Raw genomic sequence first — 27170 nt, 5'->3', positions numbered from 1 at the left:
TCTGTGTAGGAATCTAGAGTAGTCTGGCTTGCTTTGTTTTTCCAATAGTAAGTGCACTGTGTTCTATATTTGCAGTCTTGCTTTTTCATAGGTAAGGTTGCTGCTGTTCAAGCCCTGGGTGTTAGTACTCTTATGATATGGCTGGTAGGCTGTATAATTTCTAAATTTCTTTTTAGCAGGTTTTCATGTTATTTCACTAAGTGGCTGGCACGGAAGGGATTTTGAAGTACTATTACTGACAGGATATCAGAATTTGAATATATTTTTTGTGTGGTGAGTTAAAAGGGGGAAACTTCCTAACTCTGCTCTGTATAAACTCCAGATGAGATCAGAAATTTGAGGCTGACAGAAAATGCATGAGAGTTTGTATTGAAAAATTGTGTGCTGCATATGCATATCAGTCCCAGATTTCTCAGTGATGCGGTAAGCAAAGATTTACATTTTCGTGAAAAAAAATAACATTTAATAATTTATAAGCAGCTATTGAAATTAAAAATTATCTTTCTCCTGCATCATTTTCAACAATAAAATATCTAGGATTTTTTTTCTTTAGTATAGTCGTTAAATGTAGTGTGCAATGTGTCACGCACGTGAACATCATCTGTCAGTTGTGTCATGACGGAAAAAAGGTTGAGAACCACTGCCCTAGAGGAAAGGCGAGATGGGGAGCTATGATAAAAACATTCAAATATCTCAAAGGTTTCCACGCACAGGAGGTGAGTCTTTTTCGCTGGAAAGGAGGCTCTAGAACGGGTCATGAAATGAAGTTTAAAGGGGGTAGACTCTGGAGTAATCTTAGGAAATATTTCTTTACAGAGAGGCTGGTGGTTGCATGGAATGGCCTCCCGGTGCAGGTGGTGGGACAAAAACAGTGTCTGAATAAAAGAAAGCATGGGATAAGTACAGGGGGTTTCTGAGGGAGTGATGAGAATTATAATGCTAAATTAATTGAACGGATGAGCAGATTGGATGGGACATATGGTCTTTTTCTGCTGTCATGTTTCTCTGTTTCCATTCCTTGCATCCACCACTATGTTGACGTACTTGAGTCTGCCCCCTGGAGTTTCATACTTTGACCTCTTGTGCTAGAATATTTTTTCCTCTTCTGCCTCATTTTATACCTTTGAGGTATTTGAATGTCTGTCATATTCCGCCATGTCTCCTTTCCTCTAGAGTAGAGATATTTAGGTCATTTAGTCTCATGCCATGTGGTTTTTAGTGCAGACCCCACCCCATTTTGGTAGCCTCTCTCTGGATCACCTTCAGCCTTTTTTAGAGAAATAGCTTCCAGAATTGGTCACGATATTCTTTTTTTTATTTGAAAGGGGGAGATTTGAATATGTAATGAGCCCCTTCCCCCCCCAGGTTACATCCAGTGGAAACTATGCATTTCCCATCCCTATTGTGTTTAGTTGAGCCATTAATCTTAATTTTTATTTGTTTTCCAATTTTAAGGTATAAAGGCATACAGTGTTGCATTTTGGTGCTTTTTATAATGCCTGCTGCAAAGGGACGTGTTCTCATATTACCACCTTTTGGCTTTTAGGTCACCACATTATGCCTGTCCTGAAGTGATCCGGGTAAGTTACAGTGAGAGCTTTGTCTGTACAGGGAATGCTAAATGCATAGTCTTACTGTGCTCTTAAAGCAGGATTACATGGGAGCAAATACGCACGCACACAAATGTACAGACTGACTGATCACAGATTAGCATCTGTCTGGGATGTCTGGATCCTGTTTGAAAGCAGGGGGATGAATTAGATGGCCTCTTTTGAGATCTCTTCCAAGCCTTTCTATGATTCTGTATTGGGGTTTTTTTTGGGGGGGGGAGAAGGGGGGGGCGGGACAGGGTCCAGCAATTTCCTCCTCTTCCACCTTTAGGCTTCCAGCTCAGTCAGGACCAGGCCTGGGATCTAGTGCTCCAAGTCTTCATTTGTGGATTTTTCATCCTGTTTTATATACTCTTCCAGCTTACCTTAGTTCAGTTATTGCACTAGGGAGCCCTTTAATCACGGGCCCTGAATCCAGCTACTTGGTATCACCATTGTATGATGCTGGATTCCCTCCTCCCAGATACTGTGAATACTGCCCCTGCAGCATCCCCAGCCCTAGCCCTAGGGAGTGGAAAAGCTGAGCCAAAAATCAAACCCAGGTCCCTCTGCATGGCGGTGCAGAGCATGGTCACTGAGCCAACGGCCGGCTTTCTATGATTCTGATGCGTAAGATGCACAGGCATTCACATGAGCATCCCCATCACCAGCCATCAGCGTGTGAGACCAGAGAGTCCCTTGGCTTTTGGGGAATGGCTGAAGTAACTGGCCACGCCCCATGGCCTTTGGGAAGTGGCTGGTCTCTATTATGCCTCCCTCAAGGGAACTGAATTACACAGATTCGTAAACCTATGCCCAGGATGAGCTGGGAGTTAGAAGTGATTTGAAGAAAGAGAGTAATCTGTTGTATCATTATTGCATAAGGGAGTAGAAGTCCATAAGTAGGCAGAAAGCTTCTAATGGTGTGTTCAGTATTAGCTGCACCTACTCGCTCTGCAATTGATAACCTTAAGAATTACTACACAGCTTCAGGTCATCCAGAACAGAATGAGCCAGGCCTGTTTTTTCCCATGGCATGTAGCAAACTGTAACTCCAACTCCCTTTAGAAAAGCAAGACTCTGTGTCAATACAAGCAGTGAGGCAGAACCAGGACTGGCACTAGCCTGTCCCTGATGACCTGGAGCCATCTGGTATTCCTATATTGTTACCAAGTGGCAGTGGTCCCCATAGATCCATTCCTGTATGTTTACTTTGCTAGTGATCCCAGCTTGTCAGCGAAGTGTCACTTACTAACAAGTACTTGTTGCGTTTTCTGCCACTCATTTCTTCTGTCCTCGTGTCAAACAGGGGGAGAAATATGATGGAAGAAAGGCTGACGTCTGGAGCTGTGGCGTGATTTTATTTGCATTATTAGTGGTGAGTTCTGCTTCATGCACTAGCTTTTCTTATTTTATTTCAGTGTTCTAAAGAATTTAAAATGTCTCTCTTAAACTCCTTGACTTTTCTCTTCTCCATAGTAGTTGTCTCCATGCAAGACCTCACTTCCCTCTTCCCCAGCTAAGAGGATGCTGTCTCCATCTCTCTATCTCAGTGTTTCCCAACCTTCTCAAACCCAAGACACACCTATATTAACAAACATTTTCTGTGGCACACCAACCTCCATGGACCAGGCAATGCAGACATCTAGAGGATTCATATGGCCAGAAGAATAGCTAGGGAAGCACTGAAAGACCTACCAGTCTCTCTTTGAAATTTTAAAATAGAGGGGAGTGGGAGGGGCCAAGACACACACGATCCCATCATTAAGGACAAGTTCTCTCTACATACAAGTGCAAGAGAAAGGAGAAGTCAGTGTGGCACAGGCAGCCAACTCACTGAGTCACTTATCATTTTGTGTCCTTAACCCTAGCGTTAACGCCCTAATGCATGCATTAAATAGCGCAACACTTACTAATATGCAAATATCACATTAGTCATGCAAGTGAGGGAGTTTGGGCTGACTTAATGGTAATAAGCAGCTCCTAATGTCAAATGTGATAGAGTAATGCTCAGCTGCGGGGGGGGGGGGGGGGGTGTTTAATGGGGAAATAATTACACCTTCTTTCTGTGCGTTGTGCCCGCGTTAGCTGTGTTACTGACCGAAAAGGTTTTTATTGCACATGCCAGTTCAGGGGGGAGAGAGAGACCCCAATATGTCACTTTACTGTTTATACCATTGTAAGAGGAGGCACTTTTAACGGGGTGAAATTTGGGGGGGGGGGGGGGTAGGTTTGGGGGAAGGGGCAGTTTTACATACACAGTCAGAGGTACGAAAAACAAAGTTGACATCACTGAAGATTTTCTGTCATTTGGAGCGATGAAGCATCAAGCAAGGTAGAGAGTACATTGTACAAATCAACTTCTCTTTTACCTTTCATCCCTCCAAATGACAGAAAATCTTCAGTGATGTCAACTTTGTTTTTCATACCTCTGACTGTGTATGTAAAACTGTCCCCCCAAACCTCACCCTGAGTTAAGTGGCCCCTCTTAACAGTGGTATAAATGGTAAATTTACATATTGGCCTCTATAGAGTGTCTGTGTCTCTCTCTCTCTCTCGCTCTCACAACCGGCATGTGCGATAAAAATCTTTTTGGTTGGTAACGCACCTGTGGTGGATTAATCAGCATGCGATGCAAAAAAATAGCATGGGTGCGATAAACTTTTGGTGCGTTGCAGAAATTACCTATGTGATGCGGGAGCAGGAAAATTAGCCTAACCACGCCCCCTTTTTTTTTTTTTTTTTATTGTGGGCGCTATTTCCGCTGTATTTATAGCACTTTGATGAATCTAGGTCTCAGTTACCTTGGCCTCCACATGTGGCTGCCAGAGCTTCTCCACTGCTGTCGCTCCCAACACTCGGAATAAGTCACATCTAGTGCTCAGTGTACGTTCTGCCCTTTCTCATTGAAGCCTAGGAGTAAGACAGAGGCAGGAAGGATTCAAAAGAGGAAGCTCAGAAGGGGGAAGATGTTGGTGCTGACCAAAGCAGGGCTCTGATATCCATACTGTGCATGGTGCTTATTCATTTCCATACTCCAGGGCTCGTGCTGTAGCTAGGAAGGGGGAGGCATTTGTGACCATACATGTTCCAAGAAAGGAGCTTCCTCATATTTAAGAACCATTGCTGGTGTCTGTTGCTGTGAGGTGCTGAGAGCAGAGCCCAGGTGCCGGCCTGGATCCGAGAATCAGGCAGCGGTGGCTTTCCCATGGCACACCTGATCAGGTCTGAAGGCACACTGGTTGGGGACACACTGCCCTGTCTCACGGAGTTCATCTTGTCCCACCCAGGGTTGTTTCCATCATAGTATTCCCTAAAGCTCTCTAGCATTTACGCATGCTGTAGGAAGGGACCGTTGCCAGCTCTAAAGTGTGCGGGGGCTGTCTCTTATCTTTATATCCCTAGATTTTTCTGCCCCTCCGAGCCTCAGTTGGCTGTCACTGAAAGAGGTTATCTCTGTCCTATGCCCCAGAGCTCTGTTCATGCAAATGTCAAGACCCTTTGACAGTAAAGTAAGCTCTGGTAGGGATTCCAGAATGCGTCTGTGTTACAGAGCAAGTAGACTGCATCACGCAGCACCCTAAAATGTTATGTTGGTCTGTTACTCAAAAATATATTCTCTCACAGGGAACAAGGAATTTGTGTCCCAATATATCTCATTATGTAACAATATTGGGGTAGATTTTATAAATTTACGCGCGCGCGTACTTTTGTTCGTGCACCAGGCGCGAACAAAAGGCGTGTCGGGAGGCGTGTCGGGAGGCGTGTCGGGAGTGTGATGGCGGCCCCCGGGCCGCCATCACACCCCCGACACGCCTCCCGTCCCGCCCCGAAATTCATGCTGCCCGACACGCCCCCTTTGCAAAGCCCCGGGACTTACGAGCGTCCCAGGGCTTGTGCGCGCCGCCGAGCCTATTCAAAATAGGCTCGGTGTGTGCAGAGGGGGTTTGGGGTAGGTTTTCGGGGGGTACTCGCGTGCCCCTTTGAAAATCTACCCCATTATGTAGAAGCTTGTCAGTTTCATGTTTCTGCTGTAATAGATTATGTTTATCGAGAGGTTCTTTTTTTTAATTACCTCTAATTAACCATCTCTTTTGTCCCCATTTCTTTATCTCTTTTTACATCTTTTTTTTTTCACACTTTTTTTCTCATATCGTTATTTGGTTGCTTCATTTCCTCTTCTCCCCATGCTCCTTTCTTTCATGATATATATGTCCTTTGTTCCTCTGTACTCTTCTTGGGTCTTTTTTTGGATTGCTAAATTTCTTTTTCTGCATCTCTTTTGTAATCGTGTTTTCTCTTTTGCTTCTTACTCCTGTCTGCGTCATTCTTTATTTCCCCCCACCTCTTGCCCCATACCCTCCACTAGAATTATAACTGAAGTAAAGTTCTACAATGTTCTAATTCCATGCAGGTTACCCAAGACATTTTGCATTGATGATGTCAATATTCCTATTGTGCCCAAAGTCAGAAACCTTGTGGAGGTCTAGATTCTGATTTATCTTTTAACTCTCAGATCAAAGCGGTTGTCAAGAATGGGTTTTTTTAAGCTTCATATTTTATCTGGTCTAAAACCTCTTTTATTCCCATCCAGTTTTAGAACAGCAGTGCAGGCTGTGATTTTACCAATTTTAGATTATAGTAACTCTATTTGGTTTTACCAGCCATTCCTCAGAATATTGTGGCAAGAGTTAATTCAGGGAGGATAACAAGAGACCATATCATGCCTAACCTGCTTCAGTTTCACTGGTTACCAATTAGTTGATGTATAGAATATAAGATAGCCCTCATTGTTGGATATTATATATATATATATATATATAATCCTCCTCACTCCCTTCGCTCATCGCAGCGTGGTTTTCTGGACATTCCATCTATAAAAGAGGCTCAACTTAGTGAGACAAGAGAATGTGCCTTTTCAGTCACAGCACCTGTAATATAGAACTCCCTACCGGTTGATATACGGCTTACAGTCTGCACAAAAGCTTTCAAGACCCTGTTGAAAACCTGTTATTATCAGCAAGCTTTCAGTTGTTAAATTTTATTTTATTTGATTTTTATCTGTACTTTTACTTCATTGCTGATGTTTTAGTGCAGATGTCTGCATTTTTGTAAGTTTTATTTGTTGTTTGCTATTTTATGAATGTCTTACTTTGTACGTCACCTAGGGCCTAGTTTCAAATAAACATAAACTCTTTCCATGTGAAGGGTGCCCTCCCATTTGATGATGACAACTTGAGGCAGCTTCTGGAGAAAGTGAAACGTGGCGTGTTTCATATGCCTCACTTTATCCCGCCGGACTGCCAGAATCTTTTGCGAGGGATGATCGAAGTAGATGCACCTAAAAGACTCACGGTAGGTAATTACCTATTGCTACTGGTCAGCTGCATGTAACAACCACAGGAGTTTAGACATTTCTCATTTTCTTCTGCTGATAGAATAGTACTCCTCATATTAAAACTTCCTGTACACAAAAATCACTTTCTATTTCTGTTTTTTGTTGGAATTGAGCATTTTTAAGTGATGAAAAAGTAGAGGATGACAAAGACTGCAGTAGAGTGAAACCAGGGTATGGATTAGTAATCTGCCATGCAGTAAAGGTTTGAGGAACTTGATGAAGTCAAACAAAAGAAAAAAGACCATCTGAGAGGGAATTACACTAATTCAAGCATCCCATTACTAATGCAATTAAAATGTTAGAGAAAAGATGCAGAATGTGTGAAAAATAAGAACGTAAAAACACTAGTCTAGGGAGCAAAGAACAAAGCTAAACTGGGCCGAATTCTACCAATAAGCCATGGATTTCATGAGCAAATGGCACAACTCTGCACAAACAAGCCGATACAGTAAAGATGCGTGGAAAATGGGCGCTCAGTCTGTGAAGTTGTGGTATTTCATTGAGCCTGGAATAGTCGTCCATTGCTTCTTTACCCTAAAAAGCTCTCTTTAGTGAGGATGGGGCAGAGTTGCCGGATCCTTTGTTTGTCATACCTTCTGCAGAATTACATTTATTGTCGTCATTCAGAATGGTGCCCCTAATCTAATCTCCAAGACGCATGCTGCTCTGACACTGGTGGATCCTGAACATAGGCATTTGGGTTAATAACCTCTGTTCTGGGTAAGACAATAGTGTAACTTGTCTTTAGATCATGAAGCACTCAGTAGGACTATCAAGGACAGGCACTATCCGGGGTAAAACAAACTTGCCAGCGTGCATTCGAGTGCTATTGTGTAGAGATTCAGGTGTATCCAAAGCCCTAAGTTTTTGAAAACATGCCTTTAAGCCATTTTCACTTTTTAGGAGTATACAACTACTTGTGCAATACAGATTGTTATTGCCTAATTATTTGATTCTTGCCCACAGTCCGAATCTTTCAAGTCTTGAAGGCTAGCTTCAAGATCTTCCATAGCCCTGGCTTCTGGAGCCATTTCAGGCTAGGACCCAGGCCCTGGGGTCGGAGAACATTTGCAAGCCCAGCTGATTCCCTATGTTTTAGGGTATCCACTCTACCATTGTGCCTAACAGTATGTTGTAATCATGGATTGGATAATAAATTCTCATTTAAAATGTTTTTTTAATTGCTCCTTGAAGTTGTTACTTTTTTAATTTAAAGATGGGGTGCATTGCTGCTCAGCCACCATGTTCCCAAGGGAAAATAGGAGCGTACACCTAGCTATTTCCTCCATTTCTTCTCTGAAAACTGGAAAGCTAAACTGGGCCGAATTCTACCAATAAGGATCAACTAAATTCCAGAAAGGTCCAGTTGTAACTAGCTTGACCAAGGTTTAACTGTTTAGCACCCTCCCACCCTACCCCTCTACCCACCCACCCACCCCTAGGTTTGTGTTTCTAATATAGTCTACCTAAATTCATAATTGGCAACAAGGTAAATTAATATTTCCCTAATTTCTATCCATCAAACAAATTACCAAAATGAGGACTATCCAATCCAACTGTTGTGGAGCCTTTATATTGAGGGTAATCATATGGAAACTTAAGGCTTGCCCCATTTGTTCAGAACTCTCTACCTTGGAAAAGGATCTGACTGAAGTTAAATCTGAATTAGCTTCAATAATGAAAGTCTCAGCCACTTTACATTATTCAAGAAATAATTTCCCATTACCACAGAATAACCAAAAGTCAAGGAAAAAGAGATTTACTGTGGGCTCAGGTAGGATAAGTCCTGTGACCCACAGACACCCGTTATTGACAGCTGTGCAGCCCACAACTCTACCCCCCCCCCCCCCCCCACTCACACAGGGCATTAAGGAATTTAAAAAACAGTATTACAGTGGGCTCTGGTAGAATTAGACCTGTGATCCGGAGACACACAGTGTATCAAGTGCAACAAGTACAAAATGCCTTCTCTGTATTAAATACTGAAGAAGTTCTTGAGAAAAAGATTGAAGTGTTATTTGATAAGAGAGAAGAAACCCAATGTATACAGAATTTCCAGATCAGAAACCAAAGAAAAAAGCTCACTGTGATGGAAGACTCTGCAATCAAAGGCACTAATACAAAAGGAAAAGTGGATAACAAAACTCAACTAAAGAGGTCACAAAATGAGTCCAGGAACAGCAGTAACCTATACAAAGAAAGCTGGAAAGCTATGAGCACAAATGCTCATAGTTTGGGCAATAAAATCCCAGATCTGCAAGCCCTAATGGTGGAGGCGAACTTGGACATTGTTGCTTTCACGGAAACGTCGTTTACGGAATCTCATGACTGGGATACGGCAATACCAGGCTATAACTTGTTAAGGAAGGATAGAGAGGATAGGAAAGGGGGAGGAGAAACAATATCCAAGTATGTGAGCTGCAAGGAAGATGGGGCAATGAAGAAGCACTATGGGCCAACCTAAAAAAAGATGGGACATCCATTTTTATTGGAGTGGTTTACAGGCCTCCAAACCAAAAGGAAGAGATGGATAGAGATGTGGTTGAAGACATCCAAAAGATAGGAAAGATGGGAGAAGTGGTGATCATTGGAGACTTTAATATGCCGGATGTAGACTGGAGAATCTAATAATAGAGAAATAGTGGATGCCCTGCAAGTAGCTTTGTTCAAACAAATGGTTATGGAACCCACGAGAGAAGGAGCTATACTGGGCTTAGTGCTCACTAATGGAGATAATGTCTCTGATGTCCAGGTGGGCGCCCACCTCAGCACCAGTGATCATCAAATGATATTTATTTAATTTATTTATTTAAGGGTTTCTTATATACCGAGGCACGTTTGCAAAACATCACCTCGGTTCACAATGTAACATAACTTAGCAACAAGCTTTACAATAATAATAATAATAATAATAATAACTTAGAACAAGCTTTACAATAATAACATTAACAGGTAGCGGTTTATAGGGCAGGGGATGATAATACGAGATATATATACAAATGTACATGTTAGTTTTAACAATAACGTTATATAAAGCAATCAGGAAAATCAGTAGGGTGAAGTGAACGATGGGGGGGGAAGATGAGGAGAAGACCTAAAGAGGTTGGGAGGAGGGGGGAGAGGATAGCGAGGGTGAGGGTCAATTGGGTAGGGAGAGAAAAAGAAAGGGCGAGGGTCAGGTGGGCGGTCGGTTGGGCAGTCAAGTCATATCTTCCGTCCTATCGCCAATCTCCCATTCATAGCCAAGATTCTAGAAAAAGTTGTCAATACTCAACTCTTCGAATACATAGAAGAAAACAAAATCCTATTCCAATCACAATACGGATTTCGCAAATCACTGAACACAGAATCCCTCCTCATCTCCATGTCTGACTTCATATTAATGGGCCTTGACAAAGGCCAATCCTTCCTCTTAATTCTACTGGACCTATCAGCCGCCTTTGATACGGTCAATCATTCCATTCTCACTTCCATTCTGGCTTCTATAGGTATCTCAGGCACCGCTCTCTCATGGTTTAAATCTTTTCTCTCCAACAGAGGCTTCAAGGTTAAGATACAGAACAAAGAATCTTCACGAATGGACGCATCCATAGGAGTCCCTCAGGGCTCCTCACTGTCACCTACACTCTTTAACATTTATCTTTTACCTATCTGCCAACTCCTCTCCAACCTTAACCTCAAACATTTTCTCTACGCCGACGACATCCAGATCGTGATACCCATTAAAGAATCTTACACAAAAACATTGGTTCACTGGGAAAACTGTCTCTTCGAAATTAAACATCTCCTGGCTAACCTAAACCTAGTTTTAAACTCCTCTAAAACAGAACTGCTTCTCATCTCCCCAGATAACAATGCCATCTCTAATCCTCCAACTATCCCAACTACTACACAGGTGAGAGATCTAGGAGTATTAATTGATAACCGGATGAACCTTAAAGCTTACATCAACAGAACCACCAAGGACTGTTTCCACAAACTCCAAGTTCTGAAAAGAATTAGACCACTCTTCCACACTCAGGACTTCAGAACCATTCTACAAGCTATCATTTTTTCTAAGATCGATTACTGTAACTCTATCCTACTGGGCCTACCTTCCTCCTATACTAGACCCCTCCAGATGTTACAAAACGCTGCGGCAAGATTACTGACAAACTCCAGGAGGAGGGACCATATATCTCCAATCCTAAAAGATCTCCACTGGTTGCCTGTTCACTTTAGAATCCTCTACAAATCTCTTTCCATAATATACAAAACCATCCATCAACACACCCCACTCGACTTACAATTCCCATTCCAAATTTATAACTCCTCCAGACCAACAAGAGACACACTCAGAGGATCTCTTCAAGTGCCCCCAGCCAGAACTACCAAACACATTACCTTGAGAGATCGGGCCTTTTCAACAGCCGGCCCCCTTCTGTGGAACTCCATCCCACCGGACCTTAGACAGGAGCCCAGCCTCCCAACCTTCAGGAAGAGACTTAAGACCTGGCTGTTTAAAAAAGCTTTCCCGGACACCGATTAATTCTATTCAGCCAGATTCTACCACTTCCACATGTAAAAATGTTATTACTAATGTAAATACCTATACCTAATGTTGTTCTCTCCCTTTTCTTCTCTCCTCCCAGTTCTTTTACCTTGTTATTTGTAACTGCTTCCTTCTACACAAATAGGTTATTGAATTGTTCACTGTACACCCCTGTTATATGTAAACCGGCATGATGTGTTTGCAACATGAATGCCGGTATATAAAAATTTTAAATAAATAAATAAATAAATAAATAAATATCTTAGGTGAGAGACAATTCGTTAGTTTGAACAGCCATGTTTTAAGATTGTGCTTGAATTTTTTTGTGGTTTAATATCACAAAAAAGATACAGAAAAAAAGCACAAAGACCCGAGTTTTGCAGTTCAAAAACACGGACTTTGATGAAATGGGGAATTACCTGGAGGAAGAACTAAAAGGCTGGGAGAATGAGAGAGATGTGGATCAACAATGGACCAATCTAAAAGGAGCAATTACCAAGGCAACTAATCTATATGTTAGAAAAGTAAAGAAAAGCAAAAGAAAAATGAAACCTATCTGGTTCTCAAAGGAGGTAGTTGACAAAATAAAGGCTAAAAGAACAGCGTTCAAGAAATATAAAAGATCCCAAAGGGAGGAGCACAAAGAAGAATATCTGGTAGAACTGAGGGAGACGAAGAAATTAATCAAGATGGCAAAAAGTCAAGCGGAAGAGAGGATTGCCAAGGAGGGAAAGAGAGGTGACAAAACATTTTTCAGATACATCAGTGAAAAGAGAAAAGTTCATAGTGGTATAGTGGAATTGAAAGGTGGAAAGGATCAATGTGTGGAGAGAGACGAAGAAATGGCAGAAATATTAAACGAATACTTCAGTTCTGTGTTCACTAAAGAGGACCCTGGAGAAGGACCGTCACTAGTTAACAAGAAACTGGAGGGCAGTGGAGTAGATGTAACTCCATTTACAGTAGAAAATGTATGGGAAGAGCTGAAGAAACTGAAAGTGGACAAAGCCATGGGGCCTGATAAAGTTCATCCCAGGATACTGAGAGAGCTCAGAGATGTGCTGGCGGGTCCGCTGTGTAACCTGTTCAATAGATCCCTAGAAACGGGAGTGGTGCCGAGTGATTGGAGAAGAGCGGTGGTGGTCCCGCTTCACAAGAGTGGGAACAGAGAAGAGGTTGGTAACTGCAGACCGGTTAGCCTCACTTCGGTGGTGGGAAAAGTAATGGAGTCACTGTTGAAAGAGAGAATAGTGAACTATCTACAGTCAGGAGAATTGCTGGACCAGAGGCAGCACGGATTGACCAGGGGAAGATCCTGTCAGACAAATCTGATTGACTTTTTTGACTGGGTAACCAAGGAATTGGATCAAGGAACGGCACTCGATGTCATCTACTTGGATTTCAGCAAAGCTTTTGATATGGTCCCGCACAGGAGACTGGTGAATAAAATGAGAAGCTTAGGAGTGAGTGTCGAGGTGGTGGCCTGGATTGCAAACTGGTTGAAGGATAGAAAACAATGTGTGTTGGTAAATGGAACTCTCTCCGAAGAGAGAGCGGTGTTAAGCGGGGTACCGCAAGGATTGTATTGGGACCGGTCCTGTTCAATATCTTTGTGAGCGACATTGCAGACAGGATAGAAGGTAAGGTTTGTCTTTTTGCAGACACTAAGATCTGCAACAGAGTGGACACGCCGGAAGGAGTGGAGAGAATGAGACTGGATTTAAGGAAGCTGGAAGAGTGGTCGAAGATATGGCAGCTGAGATTCAATGCCAAGAAGTGCAGAGTCATGCATATGGGGAGTGGAAAGCCGAATGAACTGTATTCGATGGGGGGAGAAAGGCTGATGTGCACGGAGCAGGAGAGAGACCTTGGGGTGATAATTTCTAACGATCTGAAGTCGGCAAAACAATGTGACAAGGTGATAGCTAAAGCCAGAAGAATGCTGGGCTGCATAGAGAGAGGAATATCGAATAGGAAAAGGGAAGTGATTATCCCCTTTTACCGGTCCTTGGTGAGGCCTCACCTGGAGTACTGTGTTCAGTTCTGGAGACCGTATCTCCGAAGAGACAGAGACAAGATGGAGGCGGTCCAGAGAAGGGCGACCAAAAAGGTAGAAGGTCTTCATCGAATGACTTATGAAGAGAGATTGAATAATCTAAATATGTACACCCTGGAGGAAAGGAGGAGCAGAGGTGATATAATACAGACTTTCAGATACTTGAAAGGTTTTAATGATCCAAAGACAACGACAAACCTTTTCAGTATCAGTGGGTCACGATTTGAAGGTCCAGGGAGGACCAGGGAGGAAGACTCACAACCAATGTCAGGAAGTATTTCTTCACGGAGAGGGTGGTGGATGCTTGGAATGCCCTTCCGGAGGAAGTGGTGAAGACCAGAACTGTGAAGGACTTCAAAGGGGCGTGGGATAAACACTGTGGATCCATAAAGTCTAGAGGATGTGAATGAATGTGGAAAAATATTTGCATTCACAAAAAAGCAGGGAGTAGCTTGCTTGTTACGGCGGTTACTACCCCAAACCAAATAAGCCTGATACTTCATTTTCAATGCATATCCAGCATAGCTCTCTGCTTCAACGGCAAAGGAGAAAGACTGATACTTTATGCATATCCAGCATAGCTCTCTGCTTTAACGGCAGGGGAGAAAGACTGATGCTTCACACACATCCAGCATAGCTCTCTGCTTTAACGGCAGGGAAGAAAGACTGATGCTTCACACACATCCAGCATAGCTCTCTGCTTCAACGGCAGGGGAGAAAGACTGATGCTTCACACATATCCAGCATGGCTCTCTGCTTCAATGGCAGGGGAGAAAGTCTGATGCTTCACTTTCAATGCATGTCCAGCATAACTCTCTGCTTCAACGGCAGGGGGGATGAAGAAAAGAGGATCTATATACAGACAACAACCAAAAAGGACTGAATTACATAGTCTGGGAAAACAAATAAGCATGGGTGTAGTTTGCTAATTGTGGTGGTTACTACCCCTAACTAAATTAAGCTAAATATTTCACATAGATGCAGTTCCAACACTGCTCTCTGCATTAATGGTGGGGGTGGAAGGGAAATAGAACCAAAAAGTTACTAAGAGCCAAGAGTAACAGATAAGTATGAGAAAAAAAATGTGCATAGCTTGCTGGGCAGACTGGATGAGCAATTTGGTCTTCTTCTGCCATCATTTCTATGTTTCCATGATTTCAGGAACAAATGGCACAACTCTGCACAAACAAGCTGATACAGTAAAGACGCGTGGAAGTGTTAAGGGCACCCAGCCATCTCTCCTGGGGGACCGATACGGTATTTAAATGAGGGGTTGTGCTAAAAACAAGGCGCTAGGGTCAATTGCGCGCCCCTAGCACCTCCTTGACAGTGGAAGCCCAGGAGAGGTGCCCGTCAGCGGGTTAGGAAAACAGACGCTCAATTTTACGAGCATCCCTTTTCCTAACCTGACCGCCGGCACATGCACACCATGATATTAAGTCAGAGGGTGTACAGAAAAGCAGTATTTTATGATTTTCTGTACACCTTTTTGGGCTGCTCAGAAATTAATGCCTGCTCTGGGCTGGCCATTAAAATGTGCGGATCGGGTGCACATATTTTTTTATATTTGGGGTGAATAGCTAATAACCTTATCAACATGCATTTGCATGTAATGAGCGCTATTAGTTTCGGGGAGGGTTGGACGCGCTAAACCCCTTATGGTATTTATTTATTTTATTTATTTTATTTAGAGTTTTGTTTTTTTTTCTATACCGGCATTCGTGATTAAAAATCACATCATGCTGGTTTACATATAACAAGGGGGTGTGAAACGCAAAAAACGAAACTTTAACAAGTGCAAAGAGGTCATAAAGTTACATTATAACAAGGTTGAGGGGTATAAGGTATAAGGGGTTATGGACGCGCAACCAGCTGCGGGTTTAAACAGTGCGCTCAGTTGAGCACACTGAGTGTATTGTATCCACCTGAAAGTGTTTCACCCGGAGCCTCTCTTGTCAATCGATGCATTTCATGATTCCCCTTCAGCTCACGGGAGATTTTTGACGGTAATTCTGTCACACCCAGAAGTGTTGCCGTTGCACCTGCTCCTTGCTCCGTGCATCACGCTCCTTGCTCCTGAAGTCTGCATTCTTACACCTTCCAAAAAGCAGGTGTCACAACTGCACCTACAACATGCCAACCTGCGGCTCGTGCAAGCACTCTTTTCTGTGCAGCAGTGCACCTAGCACCCCCCAGTATGTGATACTGCCCCCACTGCAGCATCTGCAGCTCAGCACATTAAACTTTCCTTTCAACCCCCGCTCAGGCTTCCGGCTCTCATTGTGCTGGTGCAATGTTTGGATTGGGAACTTTGGAAGTAGCTGCATGGAGAGGGGGTCCTTTAGGGGACCACTTTTTAGTTCAGATGATAAACTCCGTTACCTGCAGTCAGAAGTCTGAATGAGGATACAGAGGAAACGGAGAGAGAATGAGGGTAGCCCACACCCACTTCCTCCTACCCAACCCCCTTCAGCTGTATAATAAAGGCTATGCTCTTTTCTTTGTCACAACTAATTGCCATTCTATAACCCATAACCCCTCCCATGACTTCAGCTGGGTAGCAGAGAAGCCAAATTAATTGCCTTGGAGGGGAAAGCCCTGTAAAAATATTGGCATTTAACATTCACATTTGCAAGTGTGACAGGCTGACTTCATAACAATAATGAGCTGAAGGCAATTACATTTTCCCTGGCAAATACCATAGCTGCAGGATTCAGCCCTTTGCTGAGGCTGCACTTCCTCCCCCTAGCAGTGTCACCTAAATAGTCATTGTTCCACAATCTCCCTATTCACCTCCTTTTTAAAGAACAGTTTGATTTGATTAGTGAAGGGTAGGCTGATGCATCAAGCAGCCGTACTAAGGATATGAAGACAAAAGCTGCTGCAAACATTGCTTAATTAACCTGGTTCTGGAGCGTTGCATCCTTCAGCTGCTCGAGCTGTGCTGCTGCTGCTGCTGCTGCAGCCGCCTCCTCCAATCCCTGACTGCTAACTACTGCTGCTGCTGCAGTCCTTTCTGCAGCCTCCCTTGGCTGTGGCTTCTCTCCTCGTGGTGCTGCCGTTGCTGTGACCTCTTCAACCTCCTCTAGCTCGACTGTTCAGCATGTTCAGGCTGCTCTCTCTTTGCGCTGCCGCTGTTGCAGTCGTCTCCCCCCCCCCCCCCCCGACTCGGACTGCTCTTTCTTGTTCTGCAGTCAGCTCTTCAGCCTCCTCCTCCGGCTCTCTGTGTTCCCGCAGTCGCATCTGCGCTGGCTCTGGCTGCTCTCTCTCTCTGGGGGCCGATGCAATAAGATGCGCGTTGAAAGCGGGCGCTGGTATTGAGCACCTCTATCCCTAACGTGCACGCAGCCACATCCCCTAAGCGCCTGATGCAGTATTTAAATGAGGGGCTTCCTAAAAAAAAAAAAAAAAAAAAGGGGGGTGCTAGGGGAGAACAGTGCGTCCTTAGCACTCAAATGCATCAGGTGCCCACAATTGCAATAGGTGCTCAGTCCCCCTTCTTCTGACCGATTTTGCTAAGGTTGCTGAAGACGTCCATAGCTGAGCACTCCTTGCTATGGGCTTCTAAACTGTGCGTCCAGAAGAACACATTTTTTTTTTTTTCAAATCAAGCCAGTATACATTCAATTTTCAACACTGCAAGCAATAAATTTGTGTGACAATGATACTAAATAGGAGGAACCACAGAGGACCGTATCTTTAAATTTCTCATGAGCCCTTAACTCAGGGATTCACTTTACGCCACCTCCAGGGCTGGAGTTAAATTTGCCACTTTAAGAAGTTTGATTTTGAATAATCTGTAAGATCTGGAGCGTGTGGTCAATTTAAGCAGGCAGAATAAATGCTTCCTGCTACAAGTTATGGTTAGGGGGCGGGGGATGGGACTTTGGTAGATGGTTGATTTTTATTTTATTTTTGCTAATTACTTTATGGTATTTTATTCTCTTCATATTTGGTGGTTCTTAGGTGCACAAGAATAAGGCACTCGAAGTGTATGTCATCTTTTGGTTATAGAGGAGGGGGATGAAGAATTAAAATGATGGAGTGACTATGCTATTAGATATAGCACATTTATATGTGAATGTCTGCTTGTTTATGGGTCATGTGAATAGAAGTTGCATTTGCTTATAGATTTCTTATTTGATGTTAATATGTTTTCTTCCATTTGTATATTTTGCTATGTTGTAGTCTATTAAATAGTTTAAAAAGTATGCATTGGGTGCCCAGTGATTTCTGCATGGGGAGGTGTAATAGCCTCATCTACACGGAATAGCCTAGTGGTTAGAGCACTGGACTATGAACCAGGAGACCAAGGTTCAAGTCCCGCTGTCACTCCTTGTGACCTTGGGCAAGTCACTTTACCCTACATTGCCTCAGGTACAAAAACTTAGATTGTAAGCCCTCTGGGGATAGAGAAATACCTACAGTACCTGAATGTAAACCGGTGTGATATCTCAATTGAGATGAATGTCGGTATATAAAACAAATAAATAAATAAATGATGGGCACAATCAGGTATGCATTTGTTTGGGCGTGCATTTCGGATGCACTAATCTCCTTATTGCATTGGGTGCTACTCTAGCACGTCCATTCGCATGTAAATCTGTGCACTAGCCTGCTTGCACTTTATTGCATTGGCCCTTCTAAGCTACTGCCGCTGCTGCAGTTACCTTCTCAGGCTTTCCTGCTCTGGCTGCTCTCTCTGTTCTGCAGTCACATCTTCAGCCTGCACTGCTCCTGGCTGCTCTCCTTGCAGTAGCAGTCACCTCCTTGACCTTACTGCCTGCTCTGGGCACAGCAAACTTAATTGTTGGTCTACTCTGTTTCGTCCAGGAAGTCATCTTTTGGGGTTTTTTTTCCTTTTTGATTCTAATATGACTTTAATTAAAACATAAACATGCCACGAGTCATTGTCCTGCAAAGCCAAAGTACAGGAATGCACCTCCAGAGAGTAGCAATGTCCAGTCTTACAGTAATTTATAGTAATAATTCAGCACCTACACCTGAAGAGTTTTTAAGCTAATAACCATTAAAAGAAAAAAAAAAAAAGACCACCACTTGCAGAATGCTCTTTACTGAAACCTGCTGAGGCGCACAGTGTAAGAGCTGCTCCCACTGTCCTTTGCACACTTCATATATGTGAGAGGGCTGACCGTGCACAATGCTGCCATGAATTAACAGAAAGTGCTGTTCATCATTAGAGCTACAAGAATACCAGACATAGCAAAACTGCCTGGGACCTTGCCTGGCCCCCTGATTTATAAGCCAGTGTAATAAGATGTACTTGGCAGAGTGCAAAGTTTTACCCGCAACTGTTTGCACGTTCTTGGTGTGCAAACTTCACTCCCACTGCAGGAAGTTTTGTGCACAATAGTGTAGCGGTAGGTTAACGCCCTCAATCAAAAAATGTTCATGTTCTGTTTTTGTGTGTGTGTGTGTGTGCACTCATTTCTATTTAGTGCTAACTATGTTTTGTTAGTGTGTACTAAAAAAAAAGCGTGCAGTAATTGGAACAGAACAAAAAGTGCTCCAAATGCCCATCCCTGTTACCTATTATTTTCTAGTGCAGAGAGGTGCATAGGCTTAACTTTTCTGTTTCCTGAACGCTGCAAAGTATCAGGATTGTGCTGCTTGGGTCCTGCACTCTGGATTTATGTGCACAAGTGGTGCTTTCCTCTCCCTTGAAATATTTTTAAAGTGCCTCTGTTTTAACAAGTGAGCAATCACTGGGCAGGGTGAGGAAATGCAAGTGGGAGCTCTGCCTGGGAAGAGCTGGGGTGCTAACAGGAGTGCTGCTGCCACCACCAAAATAAAGAGGAACCAGGGGGCCTGGCTGCACCATCCAATAGAAGGCGGGATGTCCTAACATCCCACCTTCTATTGGATGGTGCAGCCAGGCAGGGGGTAGTTAGTCCTGGGTGATTCCTGCTTCCTGGGCCATGGCGCACAGCTTCTGCAGTGGCTGACTCAGGCTGATGGGCAGCTCAGGCAGTAGGGGTGGGGGAGGCTGTGAGAGGACACGACAAGGTAACTCTTGTTTATTTATAAACCACAACATATTTACATCTGTACAATATTTACATTATTTACAAGCATTCTGAAATTATTATTGCATGACTTGTGGCAAGTCGCTGTCTGGCCAATGTGAGAGATCAGGAACTTGGGTTCCCCTTCCTTCCTCCCCCCCCCCCCCCCCCCCCACCTTGAGTTAAAATGTGCATTCATCCCTATGCAAAAAATTTGAGAATATATTTTTCTAGAAGCACTCCTGACATATTGGCGTACCATCAGCTTATTGCATCAGGAGTTAAGACTTGTTTAGCGCGTGCTTTAAGGAAGGCGTGTGCTGAATTTCGGCGAAAGGTTTTAGTGCGCGCTTTATTGCATAGACCCCCTTAGATTCCTAACTTCTGTCCAGGATCAGCAGAGCTCTGGTGCTTCACAGAGGGGGGGGACTGCCTGTCGAGATGCAGGAGGAAGGGAAGGAGACCGCTCATACTGTGGCTACGCTTGCTGGAAGAACAGCAGCACTGAGGGGGGGGAGACTTCCCTTGACAAGCGAGGGAACCTGAGAGACGGGTTGCAGCTGTGAGGGAAGGCGCAAGCAGAAATATATGTGTGGGGCGCAGTTGCAGCAGAGACCTTATTAAACCGGGTTTAATATTTGAAGAAATTGTGATTCAGTCGCACAGACTTGGTATTTTGTGGAGAAGGTGTCCCAGCACCCACAGGGGAGGGAGGCGTCTAGCAAGATCTGTGAGGATGGGGGGGAAAATATGTAACGAAGGCTTCATCTCTGTAGAAGGAAAGCATGTAATGGGGTTTGAGTGCTCTGGGGGGAGCGGGGATGGAGGCGTTGGGGGGGGGGGGTCTGAGTGCTATGAGAAGAAAGAGTGGGGGGAAAGGAATCGCATGAGGATCCCAGCACTGTGAGAAGGGGGGATGTGGTGTAACAGGGGCCCAAGTACTGTGGGAGGAGAGGCATATAAGGGATCCCCAAACGTAGCTTCTTCCAGTGCAATGTGGCGTTGTGCAGCCGCTCCTTTCTCCCTAAGCAGTTCTTGTCGCAAGGCCAGCTCCTGGTGTTACCTCCATTACACAGAGTCCAATATCCCATGGCTCCAACAAGCAATCACGTTGACGCTCATCAGTCCCATGCCCTCTTTACCTTTTGGCACTGTGTCAAGTAAAGCATTTTGTTTCTTGTTTCTGCTTCCCACGTTAACTCCTGCTTCTCTCTTTCCTTGTAGCTAGAACACATTCAGAAACACACATGGTATATGTAAGTACTGTGATTTCTATCTCATTTACTGTGTCCGCCATGTTCGGTCCCAAAAGTGCACTGTGCTTATTTTACTTCAGACTGGCCAGCAACAAATATAGTGCATGACGGGAGAAGGAAATTCTGGGTAGAACTTGCTCTTTTCCCTTTGCGTTGCCTGTTGCTTCCTCCTACACAACAGTTCCACCTTGGTCTTGCCCAGGAGTCAAAATGTCAAAGATAAAGTTAGCAGCACTCCCTCAGTCATCCTCCCTCTGAAGAACAAGCAGTTGCCAGTAGCCATGCACATGGGCAGTGTCATCCTAACAGCACCAGCACGGACACGTTTTCCAGGAAATCCCCCTGGCTAAGGCTCAGTTTGTCGTTTTCCAAGGTGAGTATCTTTCTTCAGCAGCCGCTTTTTGCTGCATTAGCTCTCCTGAGATTTTTTCCTCTCTCCTGATTTCAAGTCAGTGTGCCTCGATAGTTTTTTGTTTTCTTTTAGGGTTTACACCGTTTTCCTTGGTTTCTTAATTTTTTCACTGCTTCTGGCCTGCTTTAATCATAGTTTGTGATAGGCTGTCCAATTGCAGTCCTTTTTTTTTTTTTCTCTTCAAGCAACTCTACTTAAGTAAAGATTTCTTTTTTTGATTTTGTGTCTATTTTTCTGACAGTAGCAGAGAAGGCAGCCAGCTGTTTCAGGAAGCAGATGATGTCCATAATCAACCATAAGATCTGGTACAAGCGACTTGGCAAGAATCATGACGTTTACCACTGCAGCATCTGCTCTAGAATGTTGCCAAGGGCCATCAAGATAAGATTGCTGTCCCTTCTTAAGGAAATAAAGAAAAAGTACAGTGAACTGGTGCTGAAGACCTCATCAAATCATAAGGGCTAATGAACTGCACAGACTGCTGGAGGCAGAGAGTTCCTGAAGAGAATTTTGACCCCCTTCAGCACCAAAACCAAAGGATAGGCCCAGAGAGAGTGATCTTGATCTATTATTTGATGACCGTCTGACTCCGAGCACTCAAGCACAAGAGTCTAGAAGAAACAGTTCCGAGGGTCTTTCGAAGAACAAGGATCATTGACATTGATCTACTAAGACAATTCTGAGAGCAGGGGGAAGTGTAGTTTCTGATCCCCAAAGTAAAGCTCTACCCCCGCCCACTGTGGGTGCTTCCTACATCAGTCTCCAAAGGTCTAGCTTCAAATTCTTAGCACCCTTGAGATACTCCAAAGAAAGTCAGCATGCCTGGTGATTCCCACTTATCTTCAGGTTAGCAATCTTTGAGGAGAAACTTCATAAGCAGAAAGCACTTGAAGAGTGCCAAGTGGCTGGCATCAACCTGCTTAATTCTTCTCAGTGTTGAGTGGTCTGCTTACTGCTGCTTCTCCTATGGCACTGAGTGTCTTAGTGCTGATATCAAGCTTCACTGAGGATCATGTTGGGTGCACCCAGGTTCAGAGCCTAATGGCTTGGAAAGGCAAGCCTCCTGAGACACTCAGCAATAATTTGCTCAGTGGCCCTAGCAGTTGGCCTGTGGTGCCAAAAGACCGTCTGCCCTAGAATTGATACAGACTCAAATGTCTTCTCCAGTATTTGAGTGATTTTAAAAAGTCATGGGTGTCTCCTTACCGGTCAGAGAGAAGTTCTGAACAGCACTTTTCACCTGACATCACTTTTGATCTCTCTCCTCCAACTGAAGACTTTTTTTTTTTCTGCTCTTGTATAGGTAATGGTCAAGGCCATTCCAAGTGAGTTGCAGGTTGAGGGAAAGCCTAGAGTACATGAATTCCTCCAAGATTTGGTGGCAGTGCCAGTCCACCCTCTTTACTAAGACATGGTGGATATTTTATTCTAAATACTTCCTGGCTCCCAAGAAAACTGAAGAATACTTTCCTATCCTCAATCTTAGAGCTTTGAACGACTATCTTGAGACAGAAAGCATGATAGTTATCCTGGGCACCTTTAATACCCTTGTAAACAAAGGAGACGGACTTTGTTCTCTGGATTTGAGCAAAACATACACAAACAAAAATACAACCTAGATTTGTTGAAGGAAAACACCACCTCCAGTGTTCTTTTGACCTAGAATCAGAAAGCAGCATGACAAAATGTCTTGCTGTTGTCACAGCAATGTTATACATACATAGGGGTTCATATGTTTCTTGTCTTGGATGATTGTCTGATCAAGGGCATCTCTCGGTCAGAGGTAGATGAATCCATGTGAAACATCATTTAGGTGCTGGAGTTACCAGGGCTCATAAGTAATAGATAAAATGAGTCTTGAACGTATGTTTTATGACTTCTTCTGAGTCACAGTCCAGAGCCCTAATCAGTAGAACACTTATCCCTTTGTTAAAAGTATCATCCCTTATTCAGTGAACCTAAATGATTTGTCAACTATTCTAAGTCCACATGAGCTCAACATGCCAATTGAAGCTCACAGGGACTCAGGTTACATCGTTTATCCCTGCCATCAGAATCTGGACTTAGTGTCTGCAATGAAGGAAGTAAGATGGACTTGGCAGACATCAACCTGGACCATGCTGAAGATGTTGGGTAAATCACCAACTTCTTTTGAGGAGATGTGAATCTTTAGGTATTGGTGATTTTGTTCTAAGATGGTTGCAGAACTTTTTGATAGGGAGAAAACAACTGGTGTACTTTCAGGATAATTTCTCTGCTGCAGTTGAAGTGGGTTGTGGAGTACCTCAAGGCTCCTCTATATCACCGACCGTATTTAATATCTTTATGAGTGGTATTGGTGAGATTATTCACAAAGGCAGGGTATAAACCTTATATATATGCAGATGATATACAGATTCTTGTTCCGTTGGGACCAAATAGGGAAGCTGATTATGAGCAATTGGTAATTTGCTTGGAATGTGTGAAAAATTGGTTATCAGATAGTAAACTGGTGCTGACTTCTAAGAAAACAGAAATTTTGATTTTGGGAAACAACAAATTAAATCTCCCGTTAAAATGGATGGGGGAAGAGATTATACCAGAGGAGGAGGTTAGATCGCTTAGAGTCCAATTGGATTCAGCTTTGAGTCTAGAACACCATGTCTCTTTTTTGGTGAGGAAATGTTATCTTATATTGATTATTACAGTGCTTTATTTTTGGGATTACCTGTTAGAGCTATTTGTAAACTGCAGATCATTCAAAACATGGTGGCTTGTAACTGGGAGTTCCAGAAGAACTCCTACAAAACAGCTATTATTGGATTTGCATTGGCTGCCGGCGAGATCTAGGTGTAAGTTCAAGAATTTGGCCCTGGCTTTTAAAAGTTTGAAAGGAGTTGGCTCACAGCCACTGAAGAATCATATATATTAGTTGGTATAGGCCTAGTAGAAGTTTAAGGTCCTTGAAAGGTTATTTTTTTAAGGGTCAGGAGGTTAAAATGTTCCAATATTCTCAATTGAAGGCAAAATCATTTTCTGGAATGATTCCCCATCCTTGGAACAACTAACCGCTGAGTTTGAGAGAAGAGGTAGATCTATTAAAATTTAGGAAAGCAACCTTGTTTGATAAATGAAATTGTTCAGTAGATAGAAAGTGATTAGCAGAGAAAAAGGAAGAAAACTTGCCCAGAAGGTTTGAATATGCTATTATGTATTTTTACTTTTTATCTATTTTGTATTTTTACCTTTTGTTTTGAATTTATGTTGGAAATCGCTTAGGAAGATATTTTCTGAAGGCGATAAATAAATCATTTAAAATAAATAAATAAATAAATTCCGATGGAACATAAGAATTTGCCATACTGGATCAGATCAAGGGTCCATCAAGCCCAGCATCCTGTTTCCAACAGTAGCCAATCCAGGAAACAAGTGTTGTCATATGACACACATTTTAAAAATGTTAAGCAACTGCAAATCTCTTTTTTTAAATAGTTTATTCATTTTTAAATTTTAATATATTTTTACACAAACATTTTGTGTGCTCATAAATTCTGGACAAATTCTCACTTTTAGTTCCAAACTGTGTGGTCTGTGAATCACCAGAAAGAATATGATATGCATCCATAATTTTTCTTCTTTTATGCCTACACCCTAGTGATAAATAAAACTTGACAAATGTCCATTCATGCCATCACCTTTATAATAATAAAAAAAAAATTTGAAAGCTTTTTTTTTCCAAAGTATGTCCATTTCTTGTTGAAGCTATTCATTTTCCCAAAACTGACCTATTTTTACCAAAAAGAATGTATGCATATCTTAAGGGAGTTGCTTGGTGCCTGACGCAGACTGTTTTTCACTCATTGGCTACATCAGGGAAGAAAACTTCCTTCTGTCACATAATCTTGGTGAACAAAACCATATTTTTCATTCTAAGGTGATTGACCCACTCAGTCCTGCCATATAACTGAATTTCAACAGATGAAGGACCCACTAAAAGTCACAGTGGAATCAAGCCACGTAAGGACTCGAGATATGCATCTGTGTGCCAGAGAAGCTCAGAGTCTTGGTGGTTTTTTTCATTTCAAGTTTCACTATGGGCATACCCTTTTAAATTCAACCACACTCAGTTGTCCTGGATGCAGATAGGTCCAACTTGGGCTGGAGACCTCACTGGACTTCACACCCAAGGTCCTTTGTCCCTCCAGGGAAAACAAAAGTCTACACATCAACCGTTCGGAGCTAAGATTAATTTGTTATGCATTAAAGGTTTTCAGAAATCATGTGGTCAACCAAGTTGTTCTAGTCTAGACAGACAATCAGGTAGCCATGCTCTACAAGCAATGAGGAACAGGTTCCTTCCTGTGTCAGTAAACTGCCAGGTTATGAGATTGGGCTATCTCACTGGCGTGACCCTGAGAGACCCTTGCATGACAGAAAATCTTCAGGCAGACAGACTGGGTTGCCTTTAGACCTTGGCAAGTGGTCCCTGAATCAGAGTGGGGAACTTCCAAGATAACTCTGTTTGCAACAGTTCAGAACAGAAAGGTAGCAACTTTATTTTCTAGCAGGAGGTCAGAAAGCAGACTAGCGTTCAATGCCTTCTCCTTGCATTGGTGAAAGAGACTTCTGTACACGAATCCTTAGATACCACAAAAGATCCCCGCACTTTGGATTGCAAGAGAGCCATTGCCTTCCATCTGGAGTGGTCTAAAACCCTTAGAAAATCCTATCTTTTTCATTTCCTTTTGCCCCCAAAATCTTGGAATTTCTGTGTCAAAGAAAACACTGTGTAATTGGCTAGCAGATTGCATATCCTTCACTTATGCCCAAATGGATCTGACCTAATCAAGGCAGGGCTATGGCTTCATTGATGGCCTTTATGAAGTTGAACATCTGCAGAAGAGCTATCCATGGCTGTAATAAGGAGTTCCATCCACACATCTATATCACATTATTCTTTAAATGCTGCAGCAAGTTTGTACGGTCCATTTTTTTCATGGTCTTGGGTCTGTTTTTTTGTTAGTGTTATCGTCATGTAAAGAAATGATGGTGATCTATCCCGCCAAAAAGGTGGGATATTTTTGTATGAAATTGCTGTTGCCCTCCCTTTATTAGAAGTCACCCTTTAGCTGGGGAGCTCCCCACATGTGTGACCACGTTGAATTGCTACCCTTCAGAGAAAGCAGAATTGCTGGCTTGTAATGGGTGTTCTCTGAAAACAGCAGTTCACCGGTCACACAGTCCCTTTCCCCCTTCCCTTCTGAAGTTGAGGCTGTTAGCTTGATTTCAGAACTGAGGCGTGTGCAAGGCCACTGGAATGCAGGAACTTGCTCCTATATCTAGAGGGATTTCCGTGTTCACGCCAGTGCTGTCAGGATGTCGACATCCGTATGTGCAACTGATGGACTGCTTTCTTCAGAGAACACCTGTTACAAGTAAGCAACTTTGCTTTCTGTTCCGCCAGTCTTCCTGGTCACCTTTTCCCTCTCACTGTACCTGTGCACTTCTCGCACATCTATCCATCTTTCACTCTTTTTTTCTTTGCTTGCTTTTTCCATCACCACTTTTCTCTTCCCCTTCTTCTCCATCTCCCCTTCCACCTTCCTCTCTTCTCAACTATTCTCCAGCTTATTCCCCCCTCCCCTTCTACCTTCCTTTCTACCTCAAACTGCCCCACCTCCTTTCTCACCACACAGTTTTCTGTCCTTTTCTCGTCACCTCCCCTCTCACATTCCTGTTCTTGGTTTATTTTCTTTCCCCTTCAGCCTTTATGGTTTCACTCTTTCTCCCACTGCTTAACCCCCCCCTTTCACATGCGCTTCGCTGCAGGATGCAGATAGAGGCCAGATGTGTGTGTGGACACACCGTGAGCTTGCACACTCCATCCTCATAGCTGCTCCTCCTTTTCCTCCATGTGCATTCA

General features: G+C 43.3%; 1 protein-coding gene across 5 annotated transcripts in view; it reads left to right on the top strand.

Moving 5' to 3' along the window:
- The window catches only part of BRSK2 (BR serine/threonine kinase 2), an 830501-nt gene that overhangs the window by 677689 nt on the left and 125642 nt on the right, over window positions 1–27170 (top strand). For all 5 annotated transcript variants that reach the window (XM_029582478.1, XM_029582480.1, XM_029582479.1 and 2 more), the window contains exons 6-9: window positions 1547–1580; window positions 2899–2967; window positions 6798–6944; window positions 20825–20856. In XM_029582478.1, the coding sequence (XP_029438338.1) occupies window positions 1547–1580; window positions 2899–2967; window positions 6798–6944; window positions 20825–20856 (282 nt within the window). The remainder of the gene's footprint in view (window positions 1–1546; window positions 1581–2898; window positions 2968–6797; window positions 6945–20824; window positions 20857–27170) is intronic.

This window comes from Rhinatrema bivittatum, chromosome 17 (genome assembly GCF_901001135.1).
Source record: "Rhinatrema bivittatum chromosome 17, aRhiBiv1.1, whole genome shotgun sequence".
Taxonomy (NCBI): domain Eukaryota; kingdom Metazoa; phylum Chordata; class Amphibia; order Gymnophiona; family Rhinatrematidae; genus Rhinatrema; species Rhinatrema bivittatum.
Note: the sequence above shows the minus strand (reverse complement) of the source record. Positions and strands in the feature narration are given on the sequence as shown.